Source organism: Eptatretus burgeri, chromosome 8 (assembly GCF_056783735.1).
Source record: "Eptatretus burgeri isolate ZD-2024b chromosome 8, Ebu_testis_v1, whole genome shotgun sequence".
NCBI classification, from domain to species: domain Eukaryota; kingdom Metazoa; phylum Chordata; class Myxini; order Myxiniformes; family Myxinidae; genus Eptatretus; species Eptatretus burgeri.
This window is the reverse complement of record NC_140968.1, coordinates 57,351,947-57,364,166: the sequence shown is the minus strand read 5'-3', so window position 1 is coordinate 57,364,166 and position 12,220 is coordinate 57,351,947. Positions and strand designations below refer to the sequence as shown.

At 50.7% G+C, this 12,220-nt stretch overlaps 1 protein-coding gene across 2 annotated transcripts in view; it reads right to left on the bottom strand.

The window, feature by feature from the left end:
- MCM4 (minichromosome maintenance complex component 4) overlaps window positions 1-12,220 on the bottom strand; it is an 80,795-nt gene extending 68,575 nt beyond the window's left edge. Inside the window, exons 1-4 of one of the 2 annotated variants that reach the window (XM_085892195.1) lie at window positions 12,052-12,220; window positions 9,495-9,572; window positions 6,665-6,820; window positions 415-548 (exon numbers count right to left, since the gene is read on the bottom strand). In XM_085892195.1, coding sequence (XP_085748321.1) covers window positions 415-548; window positions 6,665-6,820; window positions 9,495-9,552 — 348 coding nt within the window. In that variant the 5' untranslated portion in view covers window positions 9,553-9,572; window positions 12,052-12,220. The remainder of the gene's footprint in view (window positions 1-414; window positions 549-6,664; window positions 6,821-9,494; window positions 9,573-12,051) is intronic. The other variant, XM_085892194.1, reaches the window with a different exon arrangement.

The following is a 12,220-nucleotide window of genomic DNA, read 5'->3' as shown; positions in this document are numbered from 1 at the left end:
ATAAAATGCAAGCTTGAAGCCAGGCTATGCTATCCCACTGCTCCATCAACGGCTTCAAGCAGAAGGTCCACCACCATCTCATCTCATCCCGTAGGACAACCCACAATCTCTTCTATGCCCATTAAACCCTTCCCATCCAAACCCTCTTATCTGAAAGTTGCAGTGTTTCCTTCCCATCTCTCTCTGCTCTTTTCCTGTTCGCTCATTCCCTTGTTTAATGTGTCCAAGAGTTGCCCTGCTGTCCCAGGGTCACCTCACTTTTTCATGAACCTCAATCTTGTTGCTAAAAAAGCCATCACAAATTTTCCAAGGAATAACGACAACCACACACAATACAGTGCGGACTCTCATTTATTTGGCTAAATAAAGGACCATCTTCAATAAAATAAACAAACAAACAAAAACGAGACAAACCTGCGGCTCAGAGAGGTTGAGTTCCCGCAGCTTGCGAGTCGAGCCAATATCTGAGCGCTGGCGCCTCGGTGTGCCCCCAACGCGAGAACTCGGAGTGCCATAGCTGAGTGGAGAGCTCGCCTCAAGCAAAGGACCTAAAACATCAACATATACTTTGCATATGGCCCAGTTTAGCCCACAAAACATTCAGCTGGGAAATAACGCAAACATAAGATCGTACGAGCAATGAATAAATGGGCAAATAAATAAAGTAAATACATTAGTGAAAAAATAAAATAAAAACAAGAGTGAAGTCGATGGTACACCATCGCAAATGTTCATGCTTCCCACCTAAAGCAAGGTTGAAAGATGGCAAAAGGTTCAAACAACTTGCCTTCTCTTCCTGGAAGGAAAGTCTGACCGAAGGCAATATCAGTGCTTTCCAAATAGTCCACGCACCAAGTGCGTGTCCACTCTCAGGAAAGCCAGAAAACAACATGTCTTGAACCTCAAGAATAAACTTTCAAACTTGTCTCCCTCCTCTAAAACCTGGTGGCACCTTGTTAAGTCTGTCTCTAGTGTATGATCCCCTTCCATCCCTTCCCTCTCTTCAAATGGCACAACAGCCGACAACACTCGTGAGAAGGCTGAATGCCTCAATTCTATGTTTGCTTCCAAATCTTATGTCCCCAACCCCTCACTCTCGGTACCCATACATCCCTGTTGTACCCAACTGCTCTTGGATTCTGTGTCTTTTACACCTGAGAAGGTGGAGAAGGTTCTTTCAACCCTCGACTGTGACTGCGACTGGACCAGATGACATCAGTTCACATGTCTTGTCCATTTTCTCCAGCCTCCTTTCTGGTCTTGCACCCTTATACATGAAGTCATATATGAATACATATTGGGCCATTGCATATTTTGGAACCTGCATTAAAAAAAAAAGAAATTACTTTTCTATATATATATATATATATATATATATATATATATATATATATATATATATATATATATATATATATATATATATATATATATATATTGTTGTGGTTGACCAAATTCGCAAACCACCATTCAGGTCCCTTAGGTGAGATATCTCGGTAAGTATATGTGTAGTTAGGCCCAAACCCGTTGTCTAGAGGGAATAAATGTCATTCATGAGGGCTGCGACTCTTCAGGATAGCCGTTTTTCTTTTACTATCTTTATTTTGGACCAGCCGCCATTATTACAACCACCAACCACATCTCAACAGCCATCACAACTACCACCAACCACAACGCCACTTCACAACAACAACCACCAGCCACAACGCCGCTTCATCACAACCGCCACGACCTTTACCGTCACAACTCGCCACCATCGAATCACCGTCATCTCGCGCCACTCGTGGGCACCGATGCTGGACTCGTGTAGGGCGCGCACCGAGCAGCGTGTTCAAAAGCATCGCGGACTTTCCGAGAAAAACGGATCAAAAACGACTCACGCCCACTTTTGTTCCGTCCAATCGGTGAACGAGGGGCGATTTGGCCCCGCCTCCAGGGCGTTGGAGGGCGGTCGCTATATGCAAATTCATGGATCAAAAAGCATTCACGCCCACTTTTCCTCGGGCCAATGGGGAGCCAGTTAGAGAGGTGAAAGGTCGGAGGCAGAGGGTCAAAAGATGAAGGAGCGAAGCCACGGGGCTTATAAAAACGACTGCGTTCGTCAGTTCAGTTGAGTTGGAAGTGGAAGGAGTTGAGTTTTGGAGTTCGGAGAAGCAGTTCGCAGTTGGCAGTTCGCAGTTGGGAGTTCGCGGAGTCGGAGTGAAGAGGACGGAGCTGTGGAGAGGCGGCGGCGGCGAAGGCGGACGAGGGGGTGCTCGCGTCGGATTCGGGGAACTGCGGAGGGAAAGGCCGGCGGCGCGACCGAGGTCGTGGTGGAGACGCTCGTCGCGGGACCCGAGATTTTGTGAAATCCTCCTTTCCCCGAGCATCAGCAACCCCTTCCTGTTTCCCCCCGCGCTGAGATAGTGCGACAAAAGGGGGCCCCTTCCCACCCCCTACCAGACACTGTCCGCGAGGCCCGCGGAGTTGAGGCACCACCGCCACTTCGCGTCTCATCATCAGACGGGTAGGCCCGACACGGTCTCGGCCCCAGGCCCGCCTACCCCCCTCATCCTGGAGGGTGGTTCTCTTTTCTTTTGCTTTGGGAATATGTGTTGTCGGCGCCGTCTGTGAAGTAAAATTGTATAAGTGTTGCCGAGTGCCCGGTAGTCGGATAGATCTGCATTGTTGCATTTGCTTTTTGTCTTTTTCTTTTACATGTGCTTTTGGTGGAATTGTATATGTGTGCTTTCCGTTCATCGCGAAATAAATGTGCTTATTGTTGAACTGTTTTCCCGCTTCGCTTCGTCATTTCTTTCATTGAATCCCCATCTTGCTTCACGTAAAGGGTTGGTCGTGGGCTAAGACGCCCAATAATTAATCGAACCGTCGAGGCCGACGAATAACACCGCTCGGTTATCCCTATAGTACGGAACGGGTCGCTTAAGTGGCCCGTGTCCGAAGTCGACCTGAGGCGAGGTGCGATCGCCCGGTCTACCCTCCGTGTGGGTACTTAGGTAGGTCGAATTTGGCGAGCAACCCTATCCCACGCGGGGGCCGATTGGCTCGATCGCGGTGAGACCGAAAGGTCCACCCGTGACTGGTTCCCGGCGTTAGTCCGAGAGGGTCACGACTGGATTGTCCGTCCGGTGGGCGACGTGCCGCGATTCGAGTTACGTGGCCGTTCGCACGCCGGCGGGCGCGAATCCGCAACAATATATATATACACACACACACACTAGTATTTACCGTTATGACCCCACCAGGATATCGATATCGACAAAAATACATCCACACCGACGAAGCCTACCCCCAAGCAGTACTTTGGAGATGCAACTAGCATGGATTGGAAATCTTCGCAGGTGGAATGGAATGAGGTTTCCAAGCTTACCAGCTACTCCTACTGAGATATCTGCACACTGAATATTTACAATGAATTCCTGTTTCTACCAATACACACTCATTTGATATTAGACGTTGGCAAACCCGTCAGTGACGAGTACTCTGCTAGTACGTATATATGTATGCATGTATGGTTGCGGGCCGGGGGTCAGGGGAGAAGACCACCAGGGGGAGAAACTATCTCGGGTTCCCACCAGACTCCCCAGAATTTTCGGCCGTCGCACAGGGATAATTCTGTGACGTGGTGAGTCGCTAACCGACCGTGAACGCCAATAACTCAACAGCGTGACCTTGGGTCCTCCCGGTCACCTAATTAATCACGTGATTTAATTACCGGGGAACACGCCCTCAGTACGCCTTCTCCGAACCGGATCACTTTACCGGATCGGATGCAGCCGAGCGACATTGCCAAGGACATACCGGCTAAAAGGAACGGATCGCTGGGAATAAAGCCGCGACTAAGCTTGGATTCGGACCATGCTGGATCAATGAAGGAACAGACAAAAACGAGCTGGCAACATTCCGAGTAATTATTTATTTACAAGGAGGAGAGGAAAGATATGTGGCACAGTGAAGGTAGTTTTATTGTTGTGTGTAATGCAGGGATAGAAAGAAGCGTGAGGTGCGACAATGTACAAGCAACTTACAAAAGCACACTTTACCCGAAATAATAATAATCTTCTGCAATATTAACTGACGAGGGCAGGCGCCAGGACAAGCACGCACGCACACACGAACACGTACACCGATGAAGAGGAGTTAATGAAGAGATAAAGGAGGAGAAGAGATATGAGGCTCACGGTCTCTGAATACCTTGCATGATTCGGGCAATCGCGCCACAAATACATTTTGGGGGGATGCTCCACTGGGTGATAACTCCCTGACAGCTGGCGCGCCGTTTCTTGCTTCATGGCACTTCGTGCAGCTAGCATCGGTCCAGAGAACGAGATGCGACCTTCGGGCGTGAAGGGAGGGACTTGGGTGGAGAAGGCGGAGTTATCGATCTCAAGCCTGGCAGAACGAGCCGACAGGAATGAAGAAAGAACGACCCAGGAACGACGACGACTCTGGAACGACACAGCAGGAACAACCCAGGAACGACGACGAATCTGGAATGACGCAGCAGCAACAACCCAGGAACGACGATTACTCTGGAATGACGCAGCAGGAACAACCCAGGAACGACGACGAATCAGGAACGACGACGAATCTGGAATGACGCAGCAGGAACAACCCAGAAACGACGACGACTCTGGAATGACGCAGCAGGAACAACCCAGAAACGACGACGACTCTGGAATGACGCAGCAGGAACAACCCAGGAACGACGACGATTCTGGAATGACGCAGCAGGAACAACCCAGAAACGATGACGAATCTGGAATGACGCAGCAGGAACAACCCAGGAACGACGATTACGCTGGAACGACGCAGCAGGAACAACCCAGAAACGATGACGACTCTGGAATGACGCAGCAGGAACAACCCAGGAACGACGACGAATCTGGAAAGACGCAGCAGGAACAACCCAGGAACGACGACAATTCTGGAATGACGCAGCAGGAACAACCCAGAAACGACGATGACTCTGGAACGACGCAGCAGGAACGACGATTACTCTGGAATGACGCAGCAGGAACAACCCAGTAACGACGACTCTGGAACGACGCAGCAGGAACAACCCATAAACGACGACTCTGGAACGACGCGGCAGGAACGACGAGGAATCTGGAACGACGCAGCAGGAACAACCCAGGAACGACGACGACTCTGGAACAACGCAGCAGGAACAACCCAGAAATGATGACGACTCTGGAACAACGCAGCAGGAACAACCCAGAAATGATGACGACTCTGGAACGACGCAGCAGGAACGACGCAGCAGGAACAACGACGACTCTGGAGCGACGCAGCAGGAACAACCCAGTAACGACGACTCTGGAACGACGCAGCAGGAACGACGACGACTCTGGAACGACGCAGTACGAACGACACAGCACCATTTTTTCACCAGGAACGACGCAGCACGAACGACGCACCGGCAACGACAACGATGACAGCGATGCAACGACAATGACAACAACGCACCGGCAACGACAACAACGACGACGACGCACCGGCGACGACGCACCGGCAACGGCAACGGCGACGACGACGGCAACGGCGACGGGGACGACGCGCCGGGGACGACGCGCCGGGGACGACGCGCCGGGGACGACGCGCCGGGGACGACGCGCCGGGGACGACGCGCCGGGGACGACGCACCAGGGACGACGACTCTTTCTCCACCACCCCACGACCCGTCCTTTTATAGATCCACTGGTGCGGGGCGGGGGCGATGACCTGAAGCGATGTGTCGGCACCCGAATCAGGCGCTCTGGTTGGACCCCGGCCAGCACACGGGCTGGCCGCCATGATCGGAAGCGGTTCCACTTCACTTCTGGCCAGATGGTTCCAAGCTGTGGAAGTCTCCTTCCGAGCACAGTGACATAAATTGCCTTGCAACGAACTCCGTGCCATGCCCCCGCGACGGGCGCTGGTCAATGCGCCTGCTCTGTGATGTGCCACGCGACCCATGACCGGCGCTGGTCAATGCGCCCGCCCGCTCCAGCTCCGTATTCGGATCTTCACCAAAATCAAATCAAATCGTTTTTACAACACACCCAACGTGTTCACCAAATTTCATCCGAATCCGTCCAAAACTTTTTGAGATATCGTGCAATGTATCGTTTTTAGCCCAATCTCTCACTGGTGAAGAATCACTTTTAAAATTCCAGTAGTCGGATCCCGATCCAGATCTTTACCATAATCTAATTAGTTTGTGCTTGTCACACACCAACCCCATCCACAAAATTTCATCCGGATCCGTCCACAACTTTTTGCGATATCCAGTACACAGACACAGACAAACAGACAGAAAGGGGTGAAAAACATCATATCACCTCTTTCACCTTCGGTGGCGGAGGTCATGACAATAAAAAAACAGACAATGAAAAATCAAATGCAGGTAACGACCCAAAGACAATGGGGAAGTACGGTTTGTGTGCTTACAAAATGTGTAAGCACATACCCCGCTAGTATATACAGAGCCGGAGATGAGTGTTCAAAGCTGAGGTAGATGCATGCAGGTGACAATTTAGCATGGAAGTATTATTCAACCAATCTGCTCTTTACACATTCCTTCTTTGGTATTGAACAGTTGTGGGACAAAACAGATTTTCTATCCGTTTACACATTGTAATCCATCAATTCTTACATTGACCAAAAGTGGTGCTAAACATACCAGGAGTACCAACGCTGACACGGGACTGAGCGGGACTGGAGAATGGGGATGGATTCCTGTGCGCATTGACCGGAGGAGAAACCGGCAGCATCTGCAGGTCACTGGAGCCGGGAGACGTGGGATCCAAGCGCGACTGGTTTTGTGTTGAAGATTGCCCTGGGCGGAGGAATAACAAGAAAGGCAGATCAAGCTATAAACACAATCACTGTTTTTCAAACAAAGGACAAAGCATATCAGCACGTTATTCAGGCAAATCATCCTGTCTTGTGTCGGTGGACATCAAACTGGGCGTCTCATCCGCCAGCATTAGTTGGTGGACGTTAAAGATCGTCGGGGTCCTCCGTGAAGCGCAGACGAACTATCACCGGCACAACAAACAAATTACGAATTCCTGCCTGGACCTTGGGTAACAAGTGCTGTGGTTTTCTTTGAGACTCGTATGACCACAACTTGCACAACTTGCTACATCAGTGCGTGGATCCTGTCTGGGCTAACGGCCTCTGCACCATAAACAAATTAACCAACCAGGTCATTCTCTCGTTTTAAGTGAACAGCCTCATTCCAATACGAAAGGCAACAAACACCCTCTGTAAACTTGTCAAACTTAGATCGCCCGTCCTTGTGCAATTATACCTGTTCAGGTAAACAGAAGATAACCGTCGACTCAATTTCCCCGTCATGATATAAAAGTACAGCGATGCCTCAACACGTCATGGATACTGATGCGAATGAGTGTTGAGATCCACATTGACCAGTCTATATATTGTTGTGGTTACCAAATTCGCAAACCACCATTCAGGTCCCTTAGGTGAGGTATCTCGGTAAGTACATGTGTAGTTAGGCCCAAACCCGTTGTCTAGTGGGAATACATGTCATTTATGCGTGCTGCGACTCTTCAGGATAGTCGTTTTTCTTTTACTATCTTTAATTTGGACCAACCGTCATTGTTACCACCACCAACCACCGCTTCACCACAACCGCCACGACCTTCACGTCACACCTCGCAACCGTCGCATCGCCACCGTTCTTGCGCCGCCTGTGGGTACCGGTGTTGGACTCGTGCAGGGCGCGCGCCGAACAGCGTGTACAAAATCACGGATTTTGTGCTTCAAAAACGGATCAAAAACGACACACGCCCACTTTTTGCCGTCCAATCGGTGAGCGAGGGGCGAATTGGCCCCGCCCCCAGGGCGTTGGAGGGCGATCGATATATGCAAATTTATGGATCAAAAAGCATTCACGCCCACCTTTTCTCGGGCCAATGGGGAGCGAGGTGAAAGGTCGAAGGGAGGGGGTCAAAGATGAGAGGGCGAAGCTACGGGGCTGATAAAAGGACCGTGTTCGTCAGTCCAGAGTAGTGGAGTAGGAGAGTCGGGAGAGAACAGAGAGTTAAGACTTCGCGGGCGGTGGAGTTGGCAAGAAGGAGCTGGTCGTCGTGTGCGTTGGAGTCGGAGCGGAGGGGACGGAGCTGTGGAGAGGCGGCGAGGGCAGACGAGGGGGTGCTCGCGTCGTGCAGGGAGCTGCACCCCAGGGAGGCCGACAGCGCGACCTGGCCGAGGTGGAGACGCTCGTCGCGGGACAATAAAAATCCTCTATACCCCGAGCATCAGCAACCCCCTCCTGTTTCCCCCCGCGCTGAGATAGTGCGACCAAGGGGGCCCCTTTCCCACCCCCTACCAGACACTGCCCGCGAGGCCCGTGGAGTTGAGGCACCATCGCCGCTCCGCGTCTCATCACCAGACGGGTAGGCCCGACCCGGTCTCGGCCTCAGGCCCGCCTCATCCTTGAGGGTATTCTTTCCTTGGTTTTGGGTATGTGTTGTCAGCGCCGTCTGTGAAGTAGAATTGTATAAGTGTTGCCGTGTGCTCGGTAGTCGGTATTAGCTCTGCATTGTGTTTTCGCTTTTACATTTGCTTTTTGTGTAAATTGCATTGTGTCTTTTCTGTGTGCTTTTGGTGGAGTTGAATATGTGTGCTTTCCGTTCAGCGCGAATAAATGTGCTTTGTGTTGAACTGTTTCCCGCTTCGCTTCGTCATTTCCTTCATTGAATCCTCATCTTGCTTCACGTAAAGGGTTGGTAGTGGGCTGAATACGCCCGATAATTAATCGAACCGTCGAGGTCGACGAATAACACCGCTCGGTTATCCCGATAGTACGGAACGGGTCGCTTAAGTGGCCCGTGTCCGAAGTCGACCTGCGGCGAGGTGCGATCGCCCGGTCTACCCTCCGTGTGGGTACTTAGGTAGGTCGAATTTGGCGAGCAACCCTATCCCACGCGGGGGCTGATTGGCTCGATCGCGGTGAGACCGAAAGGTCCACCCGTGACTGGTTCCCGGCGTTAGTCCGAGAGGGTCACGACTGGATTGTCCGTCCGGTGGGCGACGTGCCGCGATTCGAGTTACGTGGCCGTTCGCACGCCGGCGGGCGCGAAATCCGCAACAATATATATATATATATATATATATATATATATATATATATATATATATATATATATATATATATATATATATATATATATATATATATATATATGATATATGAATGAGCTTCCCCTCGAATCTAAACACATGGATTGAAAAAGCACTTACAATTCCCTCTGGGCCAATCGTGCGTAAAAACCAGTGAAATATTTCATCAATCGCCTTCCCACATCGATACTTTCGCCTCCATCTTTACCTCAAACTTTCGCTTTCTCTCCTCTTCTTCGGTCAAACTTAGCATTGATAATCCCCACCTGTCTTCGTCTTGCATATATAATATGTAAACCACTCAAAGGTGATGCGTCCCTGGTTGCGTGGATCGCCATCATAAAGACAAGTTTTCTCACCAGCACTTGGGCTGCCAGTACGGCTGCGCTTGCTCCGTGGGGTGGACTGCGACGACATCTCGACTTGCCGTGGAACTGCTGGGAGAGACGCACGAATCGTGGTCAAGCGGGAAGAACAGGAAGAGTCGGGAAAGCACGAAATAACTGAGCAAATTGAGCGCAAACGTCGACATCCATCGTTTGGATTTCAGTGTACATCAGGTGTTAATCGCAATGTGCAAAAACAAGGTTCCCGAACAAAAGAAAAAAGCATTTGGTGAGGAAACTTTTTTTTGGGGGGGGGGGAACTTAGCACCCAAATAAAGCACTGCATCGCCAGTCGTTACATTGATGGGTTTGCCAGAGTTATTGGAAAAAAATAAACTGATAGTCCTATGGGTAGGACGGTGTTGAGTGGGAGGGGGGGAGACCAAGGGAAGGGTATACTAGCAAACCAACCATGAGGAACTCCATTCGAGAAAATAAAACAAGAAAAAGAGCAATCAGAGATTGCAGACCCTCGCCAGCACTACTTTTGTGTGGTGTGTTACATAATTAAGAGATATAATTAGAACTGCAACTTTATAACACTTGGCGGTGATGACCGGGTACCAAGACGTCCCGCTGTGATTGGACACCTGACCCTGACCCTGACCCTGAGCCATGACATTTATTATCATTATTCAATTGTATTTAGAATGGCATTAACATAAATTCAATCAATTCCAATCTAATGGGAGGTCCAAATAGGTCCAGTCCTGCATTGGAGTAATCCAAACAAGCAAAAAGTCAACATGAAGTCATCAGGAGGAACCTGGATGGGATTCACATTTCAGCTGCTGCTTCTCTAACCTCAAACACATCCAGACACAGCCAAGTGAACTTTTATCAAAAAATATTAAATAAAATAACAAACATCAAAAAAATTAAATAATTCTTCCTGCCAGACCACGTGTCCGATAGAGTTGAAATTTAAAACATGTATTCCCCAGCACGTCTCCGTCATAATTGTGAGGTTTAACATCGACTGATTAAGTGGTTCCAGAGAAAACATTATTTAATATTTTTCTTGCAATCCAATATGGCTGCACAACCATGTGACCTATCAATTATTCCTAAACAAACTTGTACACCCAAGGCTTGGGGAACATTTGTGTGAAGTTTCCCCTCGATCTGTCCAGCCGTTCTGGAAAAGAAGATTTTTTATAGGTTTTCTCACATTGCTAATCGAGGTATCAGTTCCCAGCGATTTTGGCCGAGACATTGCAGAAATCAACAATATGACCAAATACCAAGACCTCAAAAAGGAAGTGAAAATGGAAGCTGAAGAGTACCAGAGATCATTGGGGCAACCGGAATGATGAAGAACCTTACAGGGATATTGAAAACCATCCCTGGGAATATTACTACAAACAAACTATAGATGGACGCTGTCCGGGACTTGGTGGCGATCCTCAAAAAAGCCCTCGGGACAAAACTTTGAACAAGAAGGCTTCATGCCTTGGTCCATGATTCGAGACCCCTCTCCCCCATCCCCCACCCTCCCCTCTCCCCCATCACCCAACATCCCCTCTCCCCCATCTTCCCCATCCCCGAACCTCCCCATCCTCCAACCTCCCCTCTCCCCATCCTCCCATCCTCTCTCCCCCATCCCCCAACCTCCCCCTTCCCCCATCCCCAAACCTCCTATCCTCTCTCCCCCATCCCCCAACCTCCCCCTCCCCTCTCCCCCATCCCCCAACCTACCCTCTCCCCCATCCTCTCTCCCCCATCCCCCAACCTCCCCCTTCCCCAAGCCTCCTATCCTCTCTCCCCCATCCCCCAACCTCCCCTCCTCTCCCCATCCCCCATCCTACCCTCTCCCCATCCTCTCTCCCCCATCCCCCAACCTCCATCCTTCCCCCATCCTCCCCCTCCCCAAACCTCCCATCCTCTCTCCCCCATCCCCCAACCTACCCTCTCCCCCATCCCCCATCCTTCCCCCCATCCTCCCCCTCCCCAAACCTCCTATCCTCTCTCCCCCATCCCCCAACCTCCCCCTCCCCTCTCCCCATCCCCCAACCTACCCTCTCCCCCATCCCCCAACCTCCCCCTTCCCCCATCCTCCCCCTCCCCAAACCTCCTATCCTCTCTCCCCCATCCCCCACCCTCCTCTCCCCCTCCTCTCTCCCCCATCCTCTCTCCCCCATCCCCCAACCTCCCTCCCCCATCCCCCATCCTCCCCTCTCCCCATCCTCCTATCCTCTCCCCCATCCCCCAACCTCCCCCTCCCCAAACCTCCTATCGTCTCTCCCCATCCCCCATCCTCCCCCCCCCAAACCTCCTATCCTCTCTCCCCCATCCCCCAACCTCCCCTCCCCAAACCTCCAAACCTCCCCCTCCCCAAACCTCCTATCCTCTCTCCCCTATCCCCCAACCTCCCCCATCCCCCAACCTCCCCCTCCTATCCTCCCCCAAACCTCCCCCTCCCACCTCAATCCTACAAACTTCAGCAAACCCATCAATGTAACGACGTTAGAGCAAGAAAACAACACATAACAGAATAATAAAAACAACCATATAAAACATTCACACTTACGTTATCGTTTCGTAAATAATACAACCTCGGTAGAAGTGACGGATCGTGGAAAACAGACAAAACAAACAATTGGTTCAAGTTTCCCCCAAAAATTTGTAACTTGCTTCACGCTTCACGATTCACGATTCACGAAGCCGTTGAGCCGCCAAAGCGCGGGAACTCTCCACCA